Source organism: Lottia gigantea (assembly GCF_000327385.1).
Source record: "Lottia gigantea unplaced genomic scaffold LOTGIsca_12, whole genome shotgun sequence".
Taxonomy (NCBI): domain Eukaryota; kingdom Metazoa; phylum Mollusca; class Gastropoda; family Lottiidae; genus Lottia; species Lottia gigantea.
In genome coordinates this window covers 1,892,295-1,917,650 of record NW_008707225.1, presented here as the reverse complement: position 1 = coordinate 1,917,650, position 25,356 = coordinate 1,892,295, and the positions used below count along the sequence as shown (strand labels likewise).

Sequence of the window (25,356 nt, the reverse complement as noted above, 5' to 3'; positions counted from 1 at the left end):
GAATATAATGGAATAAGGGAAAAAGTTGTGATATATATTTATGGGGTATTATTTACTTTGTCTGAAGTCAGAATTTGATTTCTATAATGAAAAAAATATTTCACTTTCATCCGACTTGACCTTTATAAAGCTTTTCTACAACCTAATGTTGAGTACTGGCTTTCAGAATGACGACAAGTATAATAAAAACTCCTTAACGAATTATTAATGAACCTTGATATTTAAAAGTCCCGCGCTTAAAGAGTTTAATTAAGTATCTTATCCTGATATTGAACACCACAACAAAAAGCATTAGTGGCATTGAACTGCTTTATTACACAGAATTAGAGCTCTAATGCCGAGTAACATTTCATAACATTTGATAACATTTCATCAAAACTCCCGATTTGTTAAGACGGTTGAAACATTACGACCCAGGTGAAAATTCAAAAGATTCATTATTTAGCGAAGGTTAAATTGCAAAATAAACGAAACATATCGTACTATAGTTTATAAAAAAAACATACACGTAATTCATATTCAACATCAAACATAAAGATTCTTCGACGGTTGAAAATAATAAATTAGAATAATGCTGCAAGATTTCCCTCATTCCACACTGCATGGCGACGCGTTGTTATTGGCCATCAGGTGCAGAAAAGTAGGACATAAAACTCTATTAATTTCATTACATTTCAAATATTACATTTATTCAATTCTGTGTCTGAGTCTGGTACATCTTGAATTATTGATTTTGTTGTTTTTACCAAAACATTGAGTTTTAAATATGGAAGAAAAAGCAAAAACAAAATGTAACAACATTGATTAAAAAATAGAAATACAAACAATAACAAAATATAGCAAACATAGTCTTGTTTCGGAACAACCTCTTCGTGGTACCATACAAATCCTTTGTCTGGAATTTGAGACTTCGCTTCGAGCCAAAATAGATTACACGTTGTTTGATACTATTATGATCCCACAGACAGAGCCCCACTACAAAACACTTCTTTAAAGAACACATACGACAACATGCCGGAAACAAATATAATTTTAACAATATATTAGTTAGATGATAGATGCATTGTTTCGACCGGATATATGTTACTGTGTTTCTCATTCTTTGACATAAGCTTATTTCAATACATTTATATCCTTATATACATGCTGATTTTGTTTCGAGACTAATCTTCTAAATATTCCAGAAGCGAACGCAGTGGAAATTGTTGATCATGCAATCATTGCGTGGGTAACAGATCTAACACAAGTACAGGTGTGTTAGAGTGAGGCTAGGGTATGGTTGAATACAATTTGAATGCAAAAGTATAAAATAAGATATTGCCTCTATCGAAATCGACCATTCTTTAGTCTGTGTCAGACCATATCCCTAGGTTACTAAACTAAACCTGGAACTGAAGAGTTGTCAAGTTTGAAACAAGATTCCATGTAGAAATCTTTACACAGTTTAATTAAGACTGGTAATATCATTCAATCACAGCCCCAGAGCACTACAACATCTACATGTATTCTATTTCACTTAGATTACCTTCACTTTCTCGTCAATCTTTAAAGAAGGTTAAATTAAATTTTAACACCTCGTTTTTAACATATCACAAAACACAAGACAATATTATGGAATATAACACACTTCTTTAATAAGGTATAGGGCACATAACGTTTCAACACAATATACACGTGTCGTCTTTTAATTTTTTATAGGCAATCAAGATTCACAAGGATGAAGGCCGACTGGTGGTCTGACTTAAAACACATTTAGTCAATCGCTTAACTACGAATTTCTCTCCTTCTAAATATGACCACAGGCCCTTGAATTTCTGTCAATATTAATAAAATGTGGGCAATGTGGAGAAAATTATGTATAAAAGAGAAGGCCTCTAATGGCATAACAGACACAAAATTTAATGTAAACAAAGCTGTTTATCTGTTTGTGAAAGACTTTTGATTTACTTTGAGCGTGTTTTTGAATAAAAGACTGCTTATTTATGACTCTGATGTACTTTTTATTAGAAATCAATCTATTAGTAGCCTATTCGACAAAAAACACTTTTGTTTTATTTTGCATTCCCGTTCAAACGGTAAATTGCCGTTTTTGGTACATCTGGAAATTCATGATATCAGCCTTATAACACTCTTGACAACTCGACATTCAATGAGTCTTGTTTAAAACACTACGACTTTCAGTGGATGTGCTTTAAATCACTTTGATTTTCAGCAGGGTTGCTTTATTGTCTTTCAAGAAGTAAGATTTGGTGCGTTGGCTACTTTATAACACATTCACTTTCCAGAGTCAGCTTTAATATACCATTGCTCTTCATCATGTAAAGTACATGTTTGTGTTATGATGGTGTCCGCCTTAAAGTATGTCTTGTGAATGTTCTGGCGATGCCATTTTATAGGCTACTACGTCAATTTCTTATCGAATTGGTTTGGCACCCAGACACAAATGCCATGTTAAGAATTGAAATTACCTTTTTATCATTGGACATATGGAAATATTTTCTATATTGAACATACAGTCTATGAGCTCTCAGTCTTTATTGTAGGGCCTAAATAGCCTAATTATCACTTACCCTTTCTATACTGTTTATATAAATGAGGTGTTGAGCTAAATGTTCATCAGGGGATGTCTGAATTTTGCCTGCTTTTAATGGGAAATGGTGAAGTCGTAATGGAAATTGACTATGAATGTAACCTTTAGTATGGTAAATGGTTGTCTAGCTCCAACGGAAGAGATGGCTTCCCATCTATTTGTAGAACTGTTCAATACCTATCATGAAGATAAAATGTTATCATGTAAATGACATTATAAATAACACGAATCGATCACTGTTCTGATTATAGATGTGGTTGTTTAAAGAATAGAATTCCAAACATCGAACAGTTTTAAGTAATTCATTTGATCAAATATTCATACAAAGAACTTGCTGACATAACTAATGTAAGGGAAATGAGATGATTTGATGCCTGCAAGTTATATTCCGTTGAGCATGGTACCCACGATTCAAAGTAAGCCGTCTTTATGTTCAACACATAAATTACCTTCCTCTTACTTGTCAGGACGGAAACAACGATGCAATCTCTTAACACAATGGTAGTCCTGTATCAGTTGTCATACGAAGTAATGCATACGATCTGGATTAAAATTGCTCGCAACATAATTGAAATAGTTGTACATTCACTAAATTTGTACACTATTATAGTATATACTATTGCCACATCTCCATCTTGAAACTGACTATCAGGTGTCACTTCTTTCAAATTTCCACAACCTAATTTTACACGTTTTGCATGTAGGATGTTGTCACGTTCTAATCACGATATTTTGTAATGATAATTGTGATTAATATGATATAAATGATGTGATCTACAGATTATTTATTAATTATAATATATATTTTGAGAGAATTAATGGAGATAATCTAGACAATTAATAGGATTTGCTCACTGTGTAATCATCATTAAAACCAGCGTGTTTAACACCCTTTTACTAGCATTGTACATGGGATGATTGAATCTATATCTATATTTGATATAACTGAGAATATCATTCTGAAAGATTTGTTTATAATTTATTAACAATGAACTGTTGTTAGTCAAAACATCACCTGACGTATACATACGAAATAATCATCTTCAATTTGAGGTAGTTTTGATGGGCATAAGGCACAATGAAAGTTTCCTGTGATCAGAATGCTTATTAATATACAAGTAGACCATCAGCCTTAGAGTCATCATTTTTTCAAATTGATTACGGCTACTGGTAAAACGTTTAAAAACGATAGTCTTTTTTAATCAAAAATGACATTTAGTAGGTTCTTTTTTCAAGTGAAGGCAACGTGCGTACTACTATAGAAAGTGATATTGGTAGCGGAAGTTAAGCGCTGAAACAAATATTTTAAGCGACCTTATTATCCTTATTACAGCTAACCCTTTACATGCCCAACAGTACCATTGTAGTAGAGACTTCTCGGCATTTGATAAAAGCGGTACAGAGCTGACTCCGCCACATGCATTGTCATGCAGAATAACAAACCATCACGTTGATAATACAATCCGTCAAAGTGGTTAAGATGATGGAACGTCGCCCACGTGTTCTAGGAGCTTAAGATGATAAATATAATAGACCTACACAAATCTCATGACAAATATCATCACAAGAGTCTTAAGTAATAATATTCAGGTATCTTCTTTTATCAAACATAATCCGAATGTATTAACTTGTCGCCTTTGGTACACCTTAATCCAAATTTTACTATCTAATATAGCTAAGACACATTCTAATTCCACGAGGAACATTTCTTCGTATAGCAAACCTATATTCCACGCAAATTTTACTAATTGGATAGAATGCATTGCAGAAATGTGTGGTTTCAATACATAAAAATTTAGATAAATTGTTCATTACGCCTACTGCTAGTTATATTGTCAGTGGTTATTTGAGTCGACAAAAAGATAAAGTCAATATATATTTCATTCCACAGATATTGATACCTGTAAAAAGTAGGTCAATTGGTTTAATCACTATTGACATCATTGTAGCTCTCTTTTACAAACTGACCTTTCCTATTCTTGGAATTTGACAGATCTGAATACGTATTATGTAGTAATTTAGTCAAATCTAGGTGATGAAAATCAATATAATACAGTATTCTTTGTAATGAAGAATCATTGTTAAAACTTAACATCAAACATTGTTAAAAAAAATAACACAAATTGTAAGGGGAAAAAAGCATGTCTCTTTTTGTTCACAGATTCATCAATTTCTATTAAACTTGTAGGCTACAATTCCTAGTTTTTCCATTAATTTCAATAGACACAGTATTCACTCAAGTATTTCCATATGAACTGACAACTATTTTTGAGAAAAAAAAGTTCAATTTGCAGTTTTTTTTTTCAGAACTTTCAGATATTTCAGAATTTAGACTACATATATATAGTTATTTCAAAATCGGTTCATACACCCGCTATAAAATAGAAGAGAAATAAATTTATGGTTGGAATCCCGTCACAAATACTAAATATAGAAAATTTAGCCGAAAAAGAGTGCAAAATGACGATATATGTAAGATTTAAATGTCTGATAGATTTATAAAATCTTCTGTTCTTATCAATTCTAATTGAGATTTTTAAGCAGAATCAAATTCATATTTTGAGTTGAGTTGTATATAAAACTTTATTTCAAGCACACTTGTACACAGTCAATATAGAAATTGAATTGTTTGGATTCGGATCCAAGCGATAGCTTTTGCTAAACAGTACTTTCGAAAAACTGCAAATCTTGATTACTTTATGTCGGTTGTTACATTTGGAAAGGCATGTACATAAAAATACATTTAGAAATATTAAAACAGAACCTAAAAACATGATGTTGTTACTCACGAGTTTTACGCTATTGGATCTTCAGACATCAGACAATTGACCTATTTCAGCCTGCGTCCCTACTAAAGTTAGATATATACTTCATCATATACAAAACAATCTTATTCTTTTTTACATCAGAGTTTAGTCCTACTAAATATCTCCACGTAGTAACATAACAATCATTTCTTCTTTTTCAGGTTTTGGGTTCAGATAGTCTATTTCATTTTAAACATAAAGGTGTTTCTACATACAGACGAAAACGAAGCATTCCACATTCAAGAGTGTTAAAAGCACATCCTTTAGTAAGTAACAGTTTGTGTGCTAAGCATATACGAATTCGAAGCATTTGACGTATACATTCACATGTAAATGCAGTATTGTATCATAGACGAATGTATATTGATTTTGTTTGAACGTCTAAAAGATTCAATTGAAGCATAAAATTTCTGTTAATGAGTGAACAGAAATAACTTTATGTAAATACTATATTTGTATGATAATGTATATTTAATGATATTCAGGTAAGATCTGCCGTACAACAAACAGGTTACGTTCGATCCAAGAGAGGATATAAATCATTAGACAGTATATTAGCCAATTTAGACTTTAAACAACCGAGTTATCACAGATTACAAGATACACCATCAGACAATGTAGGTCAACGACAAACAGGACGAATTCCCACAGATCCTGAATTCCATAAAGAATGGTATCTGGTGAGTTTTATGAAAATTCTTTTTTTCTTTGAGAGAAAAATTCTGTACGTCTTAGATTAGTCAATGTAATTTGATCATATATACGATTCAAGATTGGGATTGAATGAAATATAACTGCTGTAATATAACGTAAACAAATCAACAATTGACCGCATTGACCGCTGGGCAGGTGTATACAGTAGCAGACCTTGTTGGTCTCATAGATAACAATAATAGCAAGATGGTGACATTTATTTTTCATAAGACATCTTTAAGAAGAAGGATTAAGGAGTCAAAGAGTTCATTGCATTGTAGGGCAATTAATTACTATATAATAATACATAAAGATCATAAAAGAACCAAATACTGCGCCGTTAATAAAAGATCGTGATGCTAGCTTTGGTCTTCTGAAATTCATTTTTATTTTGGCAAACATGTGGCACTATCGTTACTGATAACAAAATATTTCAAATTTCTTAATACATGTCCGAGAAAACCAACTTAGTTTTACAGAATATTACAGACTTGGGCTCTCCGACAAAAAACTTTCATTGAAACTTTGCTACACGACAAATATACTATATTGTGATATAATGCTTTCGGATTTTCATGTTTTTTCTAAGACATGACAAGAAAACCAAAATAGATTGTTGGATTAATAATTCAAACTAAACAATTATCTTCTTGCTTTCATCTCGGGTATATCATTGCTATTCCAGTCCCAACGTAATAAATTAATGTTTGAACAATAGTTTGTGTTGTTATTCGTTAACATTACATGGAATAATTAATTAAAAATTGATATCAATAGAGGGTGGTAGACAACGTTCTTGTATTATATTCTACACAATTTATATTCAATATTCATACATAAAATACACTGTTCACCATATATATTCTGATATGTTTTATTTATACTTTGGGTTACTGTCGTCTGATCATATTGCATGCATATACAATGACTCTGACATGTGTAATATTTGATTATGACAGTTACTTGCTTACTCGTCACCCATAATCTGACGGAATTCAATTGAATTTTTATCAGCGTCACGGCTTATCGCTATGTACGCTACCAAATCAAAAACATCGTAAATTTTTGTGTGTAAACAATATAATATGTCTGCTTTACAATGAATATCACGAATACCGCGTGTTTTTATTAAGTAGGTCATTTGATTCGTTGCATATTTCGGTTTCCAAGAACTCGCTATGAACAAAATCTTAAGATCTTAAGTGGTAAACAGAGTAACACATACAAAAAACCAAAATCAACCTTAATAAAAATCAGATTTCTGAATTCGCACTTATGTTCTCATTCTTAAACAAAAGTATTCGATATTACAACGGTTCCTTTTCCGTTACTCCCGAAACCTTAATTTTGTTTAATTTTTTCTCTGACGAAATATTGTCCATGAAAAACATGTTTGTACGAGACAAATTTATGCATGGTATGTCAGATATTTGATCTGACATTTGTTTCTTACGTTTTGAGATGTTACTCATGCTTGAATACCAGCACTTGAAAAATTCAACAAAAGCTCTCGGACTTACATTCTTTAGTACGAATCAACTTGATTGACAAATAAGTTAAGTTTTAATTTTTCGCTTGAGAGTGAAGTAGACATTGTTGAATCTAAATAGACTTTATATTAACAATAATCATTGACAATATCAACTCTCCCTAGTGCTATGATAGAAGAGGGCGGTAATATTAACATTATTGATCCAAATCTCAAGAACTTTCCGTTGATAATATTCCCTTGAGATCACACAATCCGATTAGAGTTTTATACTAGAATATTTATCTATTTTCAAAATGAATCTATATTTTCCACCGATATTTTATGTTCAGCTCAATAATCTTTTGTTGGCGAACAGACAGTCAAATTGACAATGTGTTCAAGTTTCATGAAAATTTGGCCAACCACGAAAGCCACCCTCGATATAGATTCAAACTGACAACAAAACGTTGACAGGCTCCCTCCAGACTTAGTCAGGAACATCATAAATAATGTACAATAATTGCTGAAATTTGGAAAGCTGTATGAAGTGCTTCTATCAACCCACAAGCTTAGCATGTTTACCCAAGCGTGAGATTGATTTTTTTCCATATTCACACTTTGTGCAAAAATATCAATCTCCGGAGTTTAAATAATTAATGAGAAAAGGTTGACTGACATTTAGATTTGTTCAAAAAAATACTCGGGATAGAAAATCGTAATGCTAATGTCAAAATATAAAAATTGCGAAAACAAAATATTGGACATGTAAAATATGGCAAGATGATGACCAAAAAAATATTTAATATCATTTGATGACTTTCTTTATAAATGACAACAGTTTTTAGATTTAATATCGTGATCTGAAAAAACAATATTGAAAGAAAAAGTGAGATTTTTAATTGACAGGATCTGAAACGTATTGAATGTAACACTTAATATAGAGAAGGATTACGGTACTTTTGACACATTCAATAAAACGTGACGTAGCATCTAATAGCATCATTAAAAACGAGTTGGCATTTAACTTTGCCAATAAAGTGACTATCTGAAGTGTAGCAGGCATCAAATAAACCTCATTAATCTCATGAATATTCGTGTTGTATTCTTATCAACGTGCGTTTGAAAAACGAGGCAAGCTCGTCTCTGCAAATATATATCAGACACTAACAACACTAACAACACTAACAATTTCAAAAAGACTATTATTTAGATTGTCTATTAATAACATTTATCAACATTTATCACACAAAATTAACGTAAAAATCACTCATTACAACAACATTACTTGACAGCATACATCATTGTCGTTCACTCTTTCGATCATTTGCGAAGAGCATTTCAAACGACCAGTATGCAGGTTTTTTTTTCAAATCGATTTATAACATTCAAAAACGCACCCACTTAGCTGTATATCTTATGTGTTTACAACCATAAAATCACAAAAACGTTCGCCTTGTCTTATAAAGCAGTGTGTTTTTCAATCACTTCAGATGAAGGTTATCACAATACTTGGAAGCCAATAAAAGCGAAACTCATTTCGAGTTTAGAATAGAAATATAACTTTCTAACGCAATGAAGCAGCAATATATCGAATGAAGTCAATAAAGTGTGTTTGAGATCGGTGAAGTTATTTACCACCATGTTAACCATTTTATAGCCTTAAGTCATGTTCGCTGCTTCTTCAGTTGATGTTCTCCAGTTCAATATATTTGATTTCACAACAACCCAAGTGAATATATTCATTAATTCGAGCCCGAAAGGCATTAAGATCCATACTGTGAAATAAATTTGATTAATGAACGCTCTCACTTCTTGATATCGAACAGATAAACTAAGTATCTCGGATACGTGAGATAAAAACAGAATCTTTGAATTACCAGCGAGAAACGAAGTTTGACTCAAGACGAAACAAATGGAATTGACATTCATTAATGCATTTTGTAACCATCATGATATTATTTTTGTTTCTGCATCACAGCTAAGAATAAATAAATGAATCCTAGATCAGCAACATTTAAGTCATCCAAAGATTAACTTATCACCATCAACAACTAAATCTTGAATTCAGAAGAAAATACAAAAATGTTTATGGAAAAGGTTAATGATGTGTTTTCTGTTCTGTATGTCGTTGTAAAACTTTACAGTAGAAATATAGAACATAAGAAATCGCTGGGATAATGTAGGAATATATGAAATATCTTAAAGAAACCAGGTTTACAAGAGACACTGGAGAATACAAATTGAGATGAAATGATGTGATTTGTTACTGAAATGATGGCATTAACGTTTCTACATTAGCTTTAAATGTTTTTTGGCCAAATGGGCTTCCATTTATGGTGTCATCAATTAAAAGAATCTATTAAGTAAAGTCATAGAGTAGAGATGGAGATAGTATTCTTTATTCTACTAAACGAGTAAACTTCCAGAACACCCAATGACAAGACAATGCAGAATTTAATCTGAGCGTATCTCTTGTGTAAACTTTCGTTAATCATTTAGAATATTGCTGTCCAAGAAATTGACTTGAAGACAAAATGAACTTGACAATTGGCGACACTGGGACACCTTTACTCCGTAATTAGATTAGAGTTTACCTCATGCGTTAGAATTAGCTGACGAGACGCAGAGAAGTCTATACTGGTAATTAAAATGTTAAATTTATCATCCTTTGTCAATATTCCAGTCGAACCAGCTGATGGCACCATGAAGTGGGGGTTCAAATAGGACCGTAAGTTATTTATCAAGGCAAATGAGAAAAATTCATCTTGCCGAATTTGACGCCAAATAAAAGAATGTAAAAAAATTAAAAAGATAATTATTATATCCGCTAAATACATCGCTTATTTAACGTCTAGAGTTAAAGGTGGATAAAGTTTGAAGTTTACCCAAAGGCCTTGTAATGAAAGACACCAGGATTTCTGACTCATAGAAAAAAGACCAAGTTACGGCACAGACCACATTTTCTAATAGTCCATGAAAGAAAATGTAAGGTTATTCTGAGTCGTTGATTTGTCACCTGTAGCTCAATCAATAAGGCTGTGCTGATCTCTTTTTTGGATCCAGTTTCTGACCCCATGGCGAACTTTTCGACCTCTCCTCTTTCGCCTTTGGAAATGAAGAATTGTCAAAATAATAGTAAGCAGACTGCTTTGAGCATCCATGTTGAATTATTTTCCCTCTAAAAATAGTAGTCAAACATCATCATACAAATGTTGGATCGATGATGTTGGACAGTGTAGACAGAAATCCACAACAAGCGTGGACATGTTCAATCAAATGTATGATGATGTTTTGAACAAATATATGATCTTGTAGGCGGGGCTTTAATATCGACATCAACACTCTTCACATCACATCACGTTACCATTACACATTCTGTTTTCAATGTATTTGTGTCTTTTAAATGGGAATGACAGCTTTTAAATCACAGTTGAATTTAAATTGATACGATATAATCTAAGTCAGCAGCCATTTTTATTTTCATGGAATCATTTATCATGATTTCTTTTTATGAGAATCAATTTAATTTACATGATTAATAACACGTTAATTAAATGGACTTTAATGTATTTCTCGTCTTATGTACAGCATCATGTATCAGTCTCATAGAAACAAGTCAAGCAAATTTTTTGCCTCTTTGACTGAGTAGCAATGACAGAGTTGTCTGAAAATTCGATGGAGTGCTAGCATAGGATATTCATCGATAGTAAAACACATTTCTTTCTGAACAAATTTATTAAACCTTGGGTTGATTTTTTGAATCTGGAATATTAGTTTCCTTGCATCTAAAGTGAAAATCTAGACATACCAAAAAATGGCCATTGCCAAGTAATTTTCTTTACAAAACTTGATTAATACAAAAGATACAGTACAACTAGAGCAATAATTGGACATTGACAAATACATTAATAATGTAAACAACGTAAACACCAGCCACTTTAGCTATGGAAAAAACAATAACAGAGCAATATCTGAAGCAATAAATACATTTACAGCGCTAAAATAGGCATTTATTATCCAGTAGATCTAAAACCGTCTACATTTATGTTGCCGCAAGTCAGCCTTGAACGAATTTAGCCAAATGTCAATGAAAATTATGCTGCAGACATTGTTATCTTCAAATACAATCTCAGTGAATACTCGGTGCAGAAGCGCAAGTACTTATAGTTTAATTTTAACAAGGACATTTCAACAGCAACCATTAAATACAAAATAACATCACATATATCCCACCACATAGAACCAAATCACTACACAAACAAATGCAAAAAACACGAAATACAACATTTTTTTGTTGAAGATATCTGAAGATTTTAGAAATTTGATCTATGAATTTTACAAAAGCTAATACTACTATGAAATAGTGCATAATAATGAAATTCTAAAGTATACATGTATTTATTTTCAGTTGAATACTGGCCAGAGTGGAGGAACTGTAGGGTTAGATTTAAACGTTCTTGCAGCATGGGACGCAGGTTATACAGGAAAGGGAGTTACTACAGCTATTATGGATGATGGTAAGTAGGTCTTATTCTGATAGTGAAGCATATTATTATTAAACATGAAATGTTCATTATTTAACAAGTATCACATACACGAACTATTCATAATTTAACACTGAAGCAGTATCCATGAAGTGATTATAATTAAATGATTTTACGTATTTACAAATTATTTTCTGAAGCTGATCCAGTATTCATGAAGTACTAGTTATTATTTAACACTGACTTAGTATTCTTTATTTACAAACAAATTTCGGTACATTTTAATCATTAATTTTCATTTTGAAATAATATCAATAAATTCCAAAACCGTTCCGTGTATTTGAAGCTGAAATTTTAATGAGCAAGCCTCTGGTAATTGCACTAAATTATCGTAGTTCTAGTGTTAGGATATTTCTAACTTTGATGACAGGATTACAGAACTAGGCTATGTTATTTTCAGACGAGAGATTATCAGAAATATTGCTCTATAATTTCAACTTAGTAATTTTCCTCTTGTATGGCGAGTACTCGATTGGAAAATTATAGCCTTATTGAGATATATTGATATTGTCTGGTGTTTGTCAACAACCTTTCAGTTCACCAACATTCATATGCATGAACCATTTCGAAGAACTATCTGTATTAATATGGACTAAATTAAAATGAACTTATGATGAGGGCGTGGGTCATGTAATGAGATATCAATTTGTTGTATATTTTAATGTACTAAAGGGACAGAGGCGACATTTCCGGTAGTTAATTATAGGCCTAAATGGTTTCAGAAACGTGAATTGTTCCGCTAAGCTAATCAGCAATAATGTTCACAGCTGACCGTCAAATCCGCGTGTATCCATCATTATCTATGTTTGAATGATTCTTTTTAACGACTTGTCATTTTAAGAATATTTTGAATATCCGTTGATGACGTCATGTGTGTACAGTAGACTCAATCGTCCTGCCCCTCTTCGTCTACGCAGAGCTGAGACAGAAGATGTCTGAGACTCCACATTTCAGAGAGCAGATGTGTACGACATAAATAAAAATATGCGATTTTCGTAGTTTTAGTTTTTGTTGTTCTAAAGAACCTCGGTATTTTCAAGATCCCTGAAAAGTTTGCCATTGCATGTACATAAACCCTATTCAAATTACGCAATTAAATATAAAACGTTAATTGATATCATTTTCCCAGTAATACATTAATCACACTGAGTAGTAAAACTGCCACAATGTTCGGTAAAATATAATAATTGTCTAAACCATTACTGTTAATAGTTACTCGAGAATTCCAGTCGAGAGACCGGATCTCTACCATTTTCTCTCCTTACAATTTTTATCTGTGGCCTTTTAGTATTTTAAATTGTATCTTATATTGAATAGATAGCTATTAAAAGATAAGGTAGGCTGTGTGAAATATGAGCCATTATCTGTCGAAATGGATGAAAAAAGAAACCATCAGTTCATAATGAAAAAAAAAATGGCGAACACTTTCTACTGTTCACTGACTCATCATTTAACTGAATACTGGTCAACGCCTTTTTTATACCCCTACATATAAGCCTGTCCTTCTGTCCGTCAGTCCGTTAACATTTCTTGTGAACGCAGGAACGTGATTTTAATCAAACTTGGTGTGATTATTTATAACGATGAGATCTTGATCAATTTGAACTTTTTTAGATGAACGTTTTTTGAGTTATTGCCTTGACTTAGAAAACACGCGTCAAAGTTTGTTTGTGAACACAAAAAAAACTATAGCTTTCAACTGATTTTAATGAATTTTTTTGAGATCATTTGATGAGATATTGGACTAGTTTGAATTTGACGATTATTCATTGAACAGTTTTTGAATTATTGCCCTTGACCATGGAAAAATGTATCAAAATTAGTTTGTGAACACAAAAAAGAGATTACAGTTTTCAACTGATTTTAATGAAATTTGGTGTGATCATTTATATCAATGAGATCTTGGTCAAGTTCCAATTTGATGATTTTTCGATGAATGATTTTTGAGTTATTTCCCTTGACCTCGGAAAAACGTTTGTTCATGAGTACAATAGAGACTAGTTTTCATATGAAAATTAATTTTGTGTGATGATTTATGTTGATAAATGTAATGAAGTGAAGCGAGTTTTACGTCCTTCTTATTTATATTGATGAGTTCTTGGTCAAGTTTGAATTTTTGACAATTTCGCGCTAAATTATTTTTGAGTTTTTGCTCTTGACATTAGACATGTGTGATTTAATAATTTGATGTACCGATATTTGGTTTTCGGGGAATACAAATATATTATGAGGATCTTTAAAATCAGAAAAAAATCGTATTTTAGTCACATAAAACTGTTTAAAAATTTCTGAAAGCTGCCAATGGGAGTATGTTACCTATCTATCTTTTACATAAATACCGACTCATTATCTTCTAACTACTGGGTCGTATTTTTTACTGAAAACTGAATCGTTATGAATCAAAGACTTACTGATTATTTATTGAATTCTGACTTATGTTTATTGAATATCGACTCATTATCTACTGAATACGTATTCATTATCTACTGAATACATATTCATTATCTGGTGAATCTGGTTCGTTTTGTACTGAATACTGACACATCCTCAACTGAATACTGACCTATTATTTATCGAAAACTGACTCATTATCTACTGAATAATGAATAATTATTTATTGAATACGGACTTATTATCTACTTTAATTCTGACGTATTTTTTAAAGTTTACTAAGTTAAAGAATATCTTTAAAAATCTTTTGCAGGTATCGACTACTTACACGAAGATCTACGTCACAATTATGTAAGTATTGAAATTAAGATTTGAAAAATAAGAAACTTGATAATTTGTCATTACAGTGTCACGATTCCGAACAAAATAGTTTTCACTATCTTATTTCCGATAATAATTTAATTTTACATCACGAAATAATTCTTAAAAACTGAAAAATTAATGGAGATTGTATTTCTGATTTAATTAAACATTTACATTGATGGTAATCAGAAGCAATTAGAATGGCTATTCGTGATTGTCGTGATAAAAAAGATTTAGTTCAATATAAAAGTCTCAAATATAGATAAATATTTCTTTTCACGTTACTTATTTTCTTAATAGTCAAACTTGTGACATGGGAGTACATACACCAAGCAGTTAAAATAACGTATTTTCCACGGTGTTCTCAAGTACATATAATAGGTCGACGTTTAAACGGTCTAGAAGTAACGATCCACTATACATTTTCCTTGTCTTGATATGGTAGGGAAAATCAGAACTTCATCCTGATTAATAAATGATTCTTATGACTCAAAGTGATCTTTTTTTTACACGAAGAGCAATTGTTAAGAATGCTGCATCCCATATGATCTGGATTTTTATTTCAGAACGCCAATGCCAGTTATGATTTCAGTAGTAATGATCCTTACCCATACCCACGATATACAGATACATGGTTCAACAGGTAATTGAGAATACAATGTATATTGATTATTATTGTCTGATCTCCCCGGCTACAGTGTTTTTGTTAATTTCCACTGAGATTAAAATACATGCTTTTTGTTTTTGTCTTATCGAGATATAATTACATTAAATGCTAGAAGCACTCTTTTAATCGAGGTGAATTAATATTGAATTTTACATGCCTCCGGGCAGCGGTGGAAAAATGTCGAAAAAATCCACTGTACTTTTCTTTAAAATTTGTCTCTTGAGCAAATTGTTCAATCTATATCCATACACATATGTATAAGTTAATATAAAATATTATTTTTCTTAGTCATGGTACAAGATGTGCTGGAGAAGTATCAGCAGCAAGAGATAACAATGTTTGTGGTGTTGGTGTTGCTTATGGTTCTAAAGTAGCAGGTAAGTTATTGGGTCGTCTGTTTCCTTCTCATATGGGGTTTCAATTCTTTCAATGCCATCGTCTGTATGCCAGTCCCTTCATCTTGCACCGACTGCACCACCCCAAGGGGAAACTTGATGTGGATAGATACTCTTTATGATGTTGTTTCAAATTACAAGATTGGCCAATGCTTTTGTCACTTTTTAGTTCTTTTGGCGAATGAAATTTCTGTGATCCTGAATGTAATATAGTCGTTATTTCATTCGACCGGTAACAATTCCAAGACGAAGCACCAGGGTGATGTGGCACAGCAGCATATCAAATAATGCCCCGGATCTAACTTAATGTGTTTTATCATGTTCTCAAATAGCTGTAAGACAAACCTTTTAAGAAACCTGAAATCCAAGGCTTAAATGTCAATCTGTATTTTAACAAATCTGATCAAAACAGTTTGATTAAGTGCTTAAAATATCCTTACTATTTTTTCAAATTAGGCCATAAAACTATATATACAGACGACATTATAAAAATAATTTTTTTTTAACATAAACACAAACTGTAAGCATGAATTTTAGAAAGTATGCTTCAGACTTTGAATAGACATTCAAAATGCCTATCTATAGTTACTACCTAAAATTACGTGACCTGTAGCTTTGTCAACGGATACTCGAAAATTTGTTCAATAATTAACCTAAAATTGTAACTTAATTGGATTTCTTTGAATCATTATTATTGTCATTGAAAAGTTCAAGATGAAAGTTAAAGGTCCACTCCAAGCTTTACCACCAATTAGCGAGGAGATTTCTTTTCATCTTTCCAATGTTCTTGACGTCTCTGAAAACTATAAATAGCATTGTCTCCGAATACTATAAATAGCAGTGCTCAACAAGGTTTTATCTACAAGAAAGGAAGAATGTATCATTGTATACTCAGTGATGTATTTCTAATGCATCATTTTATACTCAGTGATGTATTTCCAATGCATCATTGTATACTCAGTGATGTATTTCCAATGCATCATTGTATACTCAGTGATGTATTTCGATCATTGTATACTCAGTGATGTATTTCGATCATTGTATACTCAGTGATGTATTTCCATCATTGTATACTCAGTGATGTATTTCCAATGCATCATTGTATACTCAGTGATGTATTTCCAATGCATCATTGTATACTCAGTGATGTATTTCCAATGCATCATTGTATACTCAGTGATGTATTTCCAATTCATCATTGTATACTCAGTGATGTATTTCCAATGCATCATTGTATACTCACTGATGTATTTCCACTGCATCATTGTATACTCAGTGATGTATTTCCAATGCATCATTGTATATTCAGTGATGTATTTCCAAAGGATGCTGATGGAAAGAAAGGCGAATGCTACCTACTACAAGTTGTGAAAGTTATAGATTTTCCGAACTTGAGAAAAAGCGATTATATAAAGTGGTTGACAAGACTTCCAACGTGCAAAGTGTATATACAAAAACAAACATACAACAAGATCATTAATAATGATAAACTTTTCAACAAGGAAATAAGTTACCAGAAACATTTTAGGAACTTTCGAAATCAGATTATTCTGTGACAAATATACCACCCACAGTGACAAGAATAATGTACAATTATTCCGACGAATTTCCATTAGAAAGAAAACATATAATTTAACACTACCGTTACCTCTCAGACAGAATCTATATAAAAATAACTAGATTTAAAGGAAATGACCAATCTAATTCTACATTTCATTCGGTTTTAGAAAGTTTTAATCCCTTTACAAATGAAAGGCAATGTTTTAATGTCTTATTTTATCATGGAATTTTTCGTAACAATATGGAATCTATCACGCCACTAGTTCTGAAATAGTTTAGTGTTGGTCATAAAAAAATGGTTTTTATTCTGTTTCTTTGACAATATAGACCTGGCACTTTCTTTAATGATTTTTTCTTGTTAGTCAACCAGACTACAAAATATAAACGTATCCGAAACTTAATTGACATATATGACATTAGGCAGATCTGATAATTGGAAACTATTTGATAAGTTATAGAGGAATATTGATCAAGACTAGCAAATCCATCGATACCACATTAATAACTAGGAACCGTGGTCGGATAAAAACTAAACACGACATAATGAAAATTACGATTTATATCGCCGCTGCAAATTCCAAACTTAGTATGTTTCTCTTAATCTTTACACTAACAGAAGAAGCAACAGAAGCAACTAAATGTCTGCATTTTATTTTGTTGAACTTTCTATTGCAGGTCTGAGAATGTTGGATCAACCGTTTATGACTGATTTAATTGAAGCTAATGCCATGGGTCACAAACCAGATTTGATAGATATCTACAGTGCTAGCTGGGGACCAACTGATGATGGGAAGACTGTTGATGGACCACGAAACTTGACCATGAGGGCCATTGTCAAGGGCGTCAATGAAGTAAGTAACCAAAACATACCTGTTCACTATTTTCTTAAAAATTGAAGCTATTTTACCTTAAACACGGAAGCGCTCACGAATAAGAATATACCAGTGTAGGTTAATGGTGATTAATATCCCATTGGAATATCACTGACACTGATAAATAGGATATACGACAGTCAATTACAATCCAAATATCGCCCTGCACGAAATCAGTAAGTTTCCAGTGGTAAAATATAGATTTGGTTAAATAATTCTCAAGGGAATGAAGATCATTAGCAGAAGTATAAACTTTCTTTAATAAGTCTATTTGACATTCCCAATGACTTTCAGAGGACATTGAACATCGAAAGGACTTGTTGTAACAAAAGCCAAAATATCGACATTTTCACAAGATGAAGTTTATGATGATCCCTTGACAATTTTATGACGTGCAACAACCAATTTGGAAACAGCACGAAATCCTATATCAAGCTGATAGTTCCCCGACTTGTATAATAGGTATGTCTCGAGACAACTGAAGAAAGTGGGCGAATAAGGGGAACTGTGGTAACGTAAACGTGACTTGTAGGGAAATATTCAGGTATAAAACTTGAAGCACAAAGAAAGGTTTTAATGTTTCGGCAAATGAAGGAAATTTAGATAATTTTTATAGTGCTGGTTATATATTTAATAAACTAAAATTAGAATTACCTTAGTAATTTCATTTTCTTATTTTATGATACAATAAATACTATTTAGGTATTCAAATATCGATATAACGAATTGATTTATTTAGATAATCCACTCAATCGTAAACTAAATCAAATTAATTATTTTGTATAAAACATTGGTTGAATACTTTTGGATCATATAAAATATCAATGTAATAGGTAAGAGAAGTAATGGTCGTCAGAAAATGTGCTAATGTAAATAAAATAAAAATCAAGTATTGATCGTCACCAACATCATACTTTGACATTTACACAGAATGAAGCCAACAAAACATTTTATATTGATGCTTTCTATAGAATTCCCTTTAAAATACATGCTATAAGGATCATCTATCAGAACTTGACATTTCAATCAGTGAATTTAATTGAGAAATTATCGATTTTTAAAAAGACTTTGAATCTCGATTGCTGTTGTAACACAAAGTAAATATATTGCGGTCTGTAGATAAAAGTGTTTGTGACACACTTAATGCTGGGATAGTCTGGGATGCAATCTAATTTGGTGGAAAATTTAAGTACATGATATAAAGAACTGGAAACGTACATAAAATAAACGCAGTGTACATTGGGATATCGAAGGGTAATAGGCGTCTTATTCATAAGATGAAATTCTCCTCCTGCCAAATGCTTTCCTTATTGTATATATTATATAACATAACATAACATAACATTACAATAACATTATATTACATTACATTACCGTACTATATTAAGTAAAATTATAGAGTTCAAATTTATAAGAAAAACCTTTTTACCTGAAATATTTGTCGTAAAAAAATTGTACATTACATTATAATTTTATATTGTAGGGACGTAATGGACTAGGTAATATTTATGTATGGGCATCTGGAGATGGTGGACCGAATGATGACTGTAACTGTGATGGTTATGCAGCCAGTATGTGGACAATATCCATCAACTCAGCTACCAATGATGGACAAACAGCAGGTTACGACGAGTCCTGCTCCTCGACCATTGCTTCTACTTTCAGTAATGGCAAGAGTTCCTCAAGGGATGCTGGTGTGGTAGGTTTAATATGAATACAAATAATATTTTAATGTTGTATATAAAATAATGATAACATGCGATTTTATTCATTCAAATAGAATGAATTGGAAATTATTTCTATTTTTATTGCCGAGTTTTAATTGTAATCGTGACAAACTGAAATGTATTATTTATTCCGCGCATATCGTACATTTCTTGTTCTTGCCTGACAACAAAACACTACATTAAAAATTTATTGATTTGATAAGGAAAACTATTTATGTGTCTCGGGATTACCTAAAGAACGTGGGATTTGTACGGTCGTTCGTTTTTATCGGGTTTCTCAACTTTACTATTGATCCAGCTAGTAATCTGATTACTGTTTCCCTTCATTGTCTTTTAACATTTTACCTAATTTGTCTCGTATTTGACACGTATTTATTTTCAAAAGTATCGATTCCAAACACAAATGTCAGCGTTTCTTGTTTTCTTCTTTGATTTAGATTTACTACTTCAATTTATTAACAGCGTTTTGGAGAAGAATGCAATTTGTAATATATTTTTTTATATAAAGTAACGATCCCTTATTGCCTGAAGTGTTTTTGAATTCATCACCTCAACAATATAATACTATCGCCTGTGTTTCATCATAAGGGTTTAAAGAATACTGTCTAGACATATAAATAGTATCCAGATAGATTGAATAATGTTGATAAACTTATTGAATTATTCGACTATACAGACGAAAGGGTATTGATATACTCATCTGTTATCATTAAATTGAGGTGGTCTTTAAGACATAAAAGACTAAGAAGTTCCGAGAACAGTTGTAGTATTTACATTTTTGTATTTTGTTGCTCTCTTGGGTTTATAAATGATTATGCCTATATATTTTATGACAATGGCTTCAATAGAGCTTATGTACTGAACTAGTAGATATCGAGCAGAGTTGTTGTGCTATATTAATATTAAACTAAGATGTTTTGAGGATAGATGTTATAGGAAAGTTGGTGATTTGGTATTAAAATCTTTATTTAACTCGGATGAATTTAGGAGAGTTGTTCATATACTGGTATTAATATTTAACTCGGATGTTTTTAGGAGAGTTGTTCATATACTGGTATTGATATTTAACTCGGATGTTTTAAGGAGCGTTGTTCAAGAGTTGTTGGTTTACTGGTATTAATATTTAACTCGGATGTTTTTAGGAGTGTTGTTCAAGAGTTGTTGGTTTACTGGTATTAATATTTAACTCGGATGTTTTTAGGAGTGTTGTTCAAGAGTTGTTGATAAACTTGTATTGATATTTAACCAGGATGTTTTAAGGAGTGTTGTTCAAGAGTTGTTGGTTTACTGGTATTAATATTTAACTCGGATGTTTTTAGGAGTGTTGTTCAAGAGTTGTTGATAAACTTGTATTGATATTTAACCAGGATGTTTGAAGTATGTTGTTAAAGAGTTGTGATCATAGTCGGTACTGCGGTGACCATTCCATTCCGGTTGAAAAATATCCGGAGACAATAGTACCACACAGTATTTTGGAGGATTACATGGAAATATTCCATTAACATACACGTTATTTGTCGTCAAGGGATATTGGAAATAATTATCACTATAATTATCAGCTTGGATATAATGACGATCAGAAATAATGAGAATTTTTAACGATAATTGAATGAGACAATGTCTTATGGTTTTCACGACTAATTTGTATGGGACTTGGTTGATTTACTGTATGTCAGAATAATTACAAAAACATAGTAAACCCAGATCTTAGATCCATACAAGACTACATTTACGCTGATTTATGGAAAGGTGTAACCTGATATGTGACTAGGAAACACAAATCAGGAGATTTCCATTAACATACCAATAGGCTACGATGAAACCAAGCACCTTATCAAATGGATTTATCTCTTAACATGGAAATATACATAATAAAATATCAATTTACTCTTAACGATGATTTTCGTCGTAGGTATGCTATTGGCTTTATTAATTTTAATGTAAGCCATCCTTAAAAGGATATTCAGTCAGTGTTGTTCGTTTTGCATTTGGCATTTTACAGAAAATATTGGTAACCTATAATGTTCATAATGCAAGATTTATCTATGAAATTTAAAATATTGATTTTAAAGGAAAGCGGATGGCATTCTGGGGATTCTCTCATTAAAACTGGCTGTTTTCTTCTGACATAACGGAGATTGTCTGTCTGAATGAATTGATGCGTTATTTCCTGAAACAAACTATATTATCTATTGAAAAATTGACAAGAAATAAATTGTAATAAATGCAACCACTAGCTTGTTATTAGTAATTCCTAATCTATGATTCCAATCTCATGTTAAATGTATATTTTGTGTCTTTTGTGAGATAATCTCTTATAAGCATAAGGAAATTATAATAACATTGAAGGTTGATTATATGAATATTGCATATTTACTTTCAGGCCACCACCGATCTGTACAATAACTGCACTGCAAGTCATTCTGGTACCTCTGCGGCTGCACCAGAAGCCGCAGGTGTATTCGCCCTAGCCCTTGAAGCCAAGTGAGTAGTATATCATGACATCATGTCGATCTGTGCTTAATGGCTTTCTTCCAATTCCCAACACGTGTCTGAAATAAAAGCGGCGTGGGTGTTTGACAGTATAATTCAAACGTGACTAGCATACGTAACTGTATTAGAACATGATCAACAAGTACCCTGCGTCTACAACTATTTCGCTGGAATTGAATATTCTTTGATTATGTGACAAAAGTTCAAGGCAATCTATATCTGTCCCAGACATGATTCTCAGAATTAGTATTCAATATAGACACCACTTTTGCATATTGAAAGCTTCCAATGCCGTTTTCTTATATATAAATTAGATTAGCGCTAATTAAATATCTGCAGTACATGTATTCAAGATTTAATTAAAACTTCAGTCTGGGTTTCGAAAAACTCTTTACAGAGATGTACTTTGCTATGTGTCTATTCGTTTCATAAAAAATATATTATCCGTTAATAAAACTTTTCAATGTTTTCTTTCGTTTCAGTCGAAATTTGACGTGGAGAGATATCCAACATTTAACAGTTCTGACATCAAAGAAGAACTCTTTACACGATTCCAACAACATCCACAAGTGGAAACTAAATGGAGCTCGTTTAGAATTCAATCATCTGTTTGGATATGGTGTTTTGGATGCTGCTGCCATGGTTGATCTTGCCAGTACCTGGAAAGGTTTACCAGAACGCTTCCATTGTACAGCTGGTACTGTTGCTGAGACTAGGTAATTTACATATTAGATGAACAAGTACACATGATATAGTGTCATGAATTGTTAAGTTTACTTATCGGAATCTCTCATCTCGCCTTTTAGAACTATCCATCTTCTCTAACTATTATCAAATAAAAATTAGTCTCTGGTGCTGCTCGGGCTTCTCTCATAGCATACTGTATAAATTGCACCTCTTAACTTGTTCAACGTAGTACTTAAAAGATAATAATCCTTTAGCGACATTTATTTAAAAGATAAAGTATCATTATCAAATTATTGTCTCGATTTCAGATCTTTCAGTTTCAACAAATCGCTGAGAATGACCATTGATACATCTGCTTGCGCCGGAAGTGAGAACGAAGTAAATTATTTGGAACATGTTCAATCATTCATTACTGTTACCTCAACATTCCGTGGCTGTGTAACTTTCTACTTGACTTCACCAATGAACACAACGTAAGATGATATTTTGGATAATTTATAATCCAAAGAAAAATCTATTGAGGTCTACCCGGAGTGTCAATAACAATTGATATTTGGAGTTGTACGTTTTTCATACCTTGGACATCTATGGTCCGTTACTGCCTGTCACGAATTTGAGATCTTAAATTGCACTCTTCCATTCATGCGTACTTTGTATCAATTCGAAGCTGTACCAGTATGGTTGGAAGGGATCTTTTTTGTTTCCTATGATATTGTACCCAGCTTTGTTTTCATATTATGGCTTGCAATGAACGTAATTGAAAGCACAATGAAAAATTATATTTCAACCTAGTCCTTCTAGTGTGTAAAATGATAATCAAAGTATCATAAGATAACGTTATACACTCTAACAAGTTATATGCTTATTTGTTCTATATGCTTCTATTACAGATCAATGATCCTGAGCCAAAGACCAAAGGATGATGACAGCAAAAATGGTTTTACCAGATGGCCCTTCATGACAACCCACACTTGGGCTGAAGTACCACGTGGCCGATGGACATTGGAGGTAGTCATGGAGCCTATCCTTGGATTGAAATCCAACATGGAGACTGGTGTATTTAAGGAATGGACACTCGTACTTCATGGTACAAAGGAAGCTCCCTACAAGGACCAACCAGCTAGTAAGGATCGTCACGAGAAGCTGTTCATGGTGAAGAAACATCACGAAGCTGGTGTGGTATTCGAGTAGACCACCAGAACTCATAGAACTACTGTTCTATAATAAAGTAACCAATGTTGGTTATGATAGGGAAATCAGATTTGTAATTCATTGAAAAATCTCTTACTTATTTGATTTCCTTTGAACTTCTGACCGTTTTGTAAGCATAAATGAAGCACTGTTATGTGCCCTAATAACTAAGCTTAGTTATCATTTATGCTCCTGAAATGGTCCTGTTTTTTTTAAAAAAGAAACGACAGTATTTCAAAAGTATTTTAAATATCAGAAACAAGAAATTACATATTGACATTTGGGCATATTTGACCTTTCAAATCATAAGAACTGACATTTTGAAAGTAATGGTGTAAAATATATAAGAGAAATATACTAATTATTGGAGCATTTAAAAGCATTGTTGGCAATAAACTTTAAATTGTTTTTATTTCATGTAAGGAAAGCTGTGATCATGTTGTCTACTTAAAAATCTTTTATCATTAAACTTGTTTATTGTTATTTTAAATATTACAATATTAATGTTGAAACTGGTTGAGTTTTAATAATCTTTGTCTTGTTGATTGATTAATTGATTTTGTCTTATAAAGCACCACTGTACTTAGAATTCTTTCTTTGAAACATCATCAGGCCCCGTTCCAAAGTGCCATAGTATTTTAAGACGGGAACTCTTAAAAACTATATACTTTTTATCCGAAAATCAATTAAGGCCAATAATGACTATATTGAAACACAATGTTAGATTTGAACCTGCTTAATTATTTCAATCCTAATATTACATTTTAAACAATTAAATCTGCAATTGGCAGAAGGGTTTATTTGACTATCATTTTCTGTGTCTTTCATTCCTAATTCTAATCTGTAAAAAACTTGGCCGATAGTGGCCGATCATATATGAGATATATTTTTGTACTAAATAATCA

General features: G+C 32.1%; 1 protein-coding gene across 1 annotated transcript in view; it reads left to right on the top strand.

The window, feature by feature from the left end:
* The window catches only part of LOTGIDRAFT_212426 (hypothetical protein), a gene marked incomplete at both ends in the record, with an annotated part of 33,257 nt that extends 8,806 nt beyond the window's left edge, over nucleotides 1-24,451 (top strand). The window contains 13 exons of the mRNA XM_009048131.1: nucleotides 5,559-5,663; nucleotides 5,883-5,979; nucleotides 6,034-6,077; nucleotides 11,970-12,078; nucleotides 14,810-14,847; nucleotides 15,426-15,502; nucleotides 15,815-15,903; nucleotides 18,157-18,332; nucleotides 19,837-20,052; nucleotides 22,464-22,564; nucleotides 23,056-23,289; nucleotides 23,569-23,733; nucleotides 24,151-24,451. Of these exons, the coding sequence (XP_009046379.1) occupies nucleotides 5,559-5,663; nucleotides 5,883-5,979; nucleotides 6,034-6,077; nucleotides 11,970-12,078; nucleotides 14,810-14,847; nucleotides 15,426-15,502; nucleotides 15,815-15,903; nucleotides 18,157-18,332; nucleotides 19,837-20,052; nucleotides 22,464-22,564; nucleotides 23,056-23,289; nucleotides 23,569-23,733; nucleotides 24,151-24,451 (1,752 nt within the window). The remainder of the gene's footprint in view (nucleotides 1-5,558; nucleotides 5,664-5,882; nucleotides 5,980-6,033; nucleotides 6,078-11,969; nucleotides 12,079-14,809; nucleotides 14,848-15,425; nucleotides 15,503-15,814; nucleotides 15,904-18,156; nucleotides 18,333-19,836; nucleotides 20,053-22,463; nucleotides 22,565-23,055; nucleotides 23,290-23,568; nucleotides 23,734-24,150) is intronic.
* Between the last annotated feature and the right edge of the window lie 905 nt (nucleotides 24,452-25,356).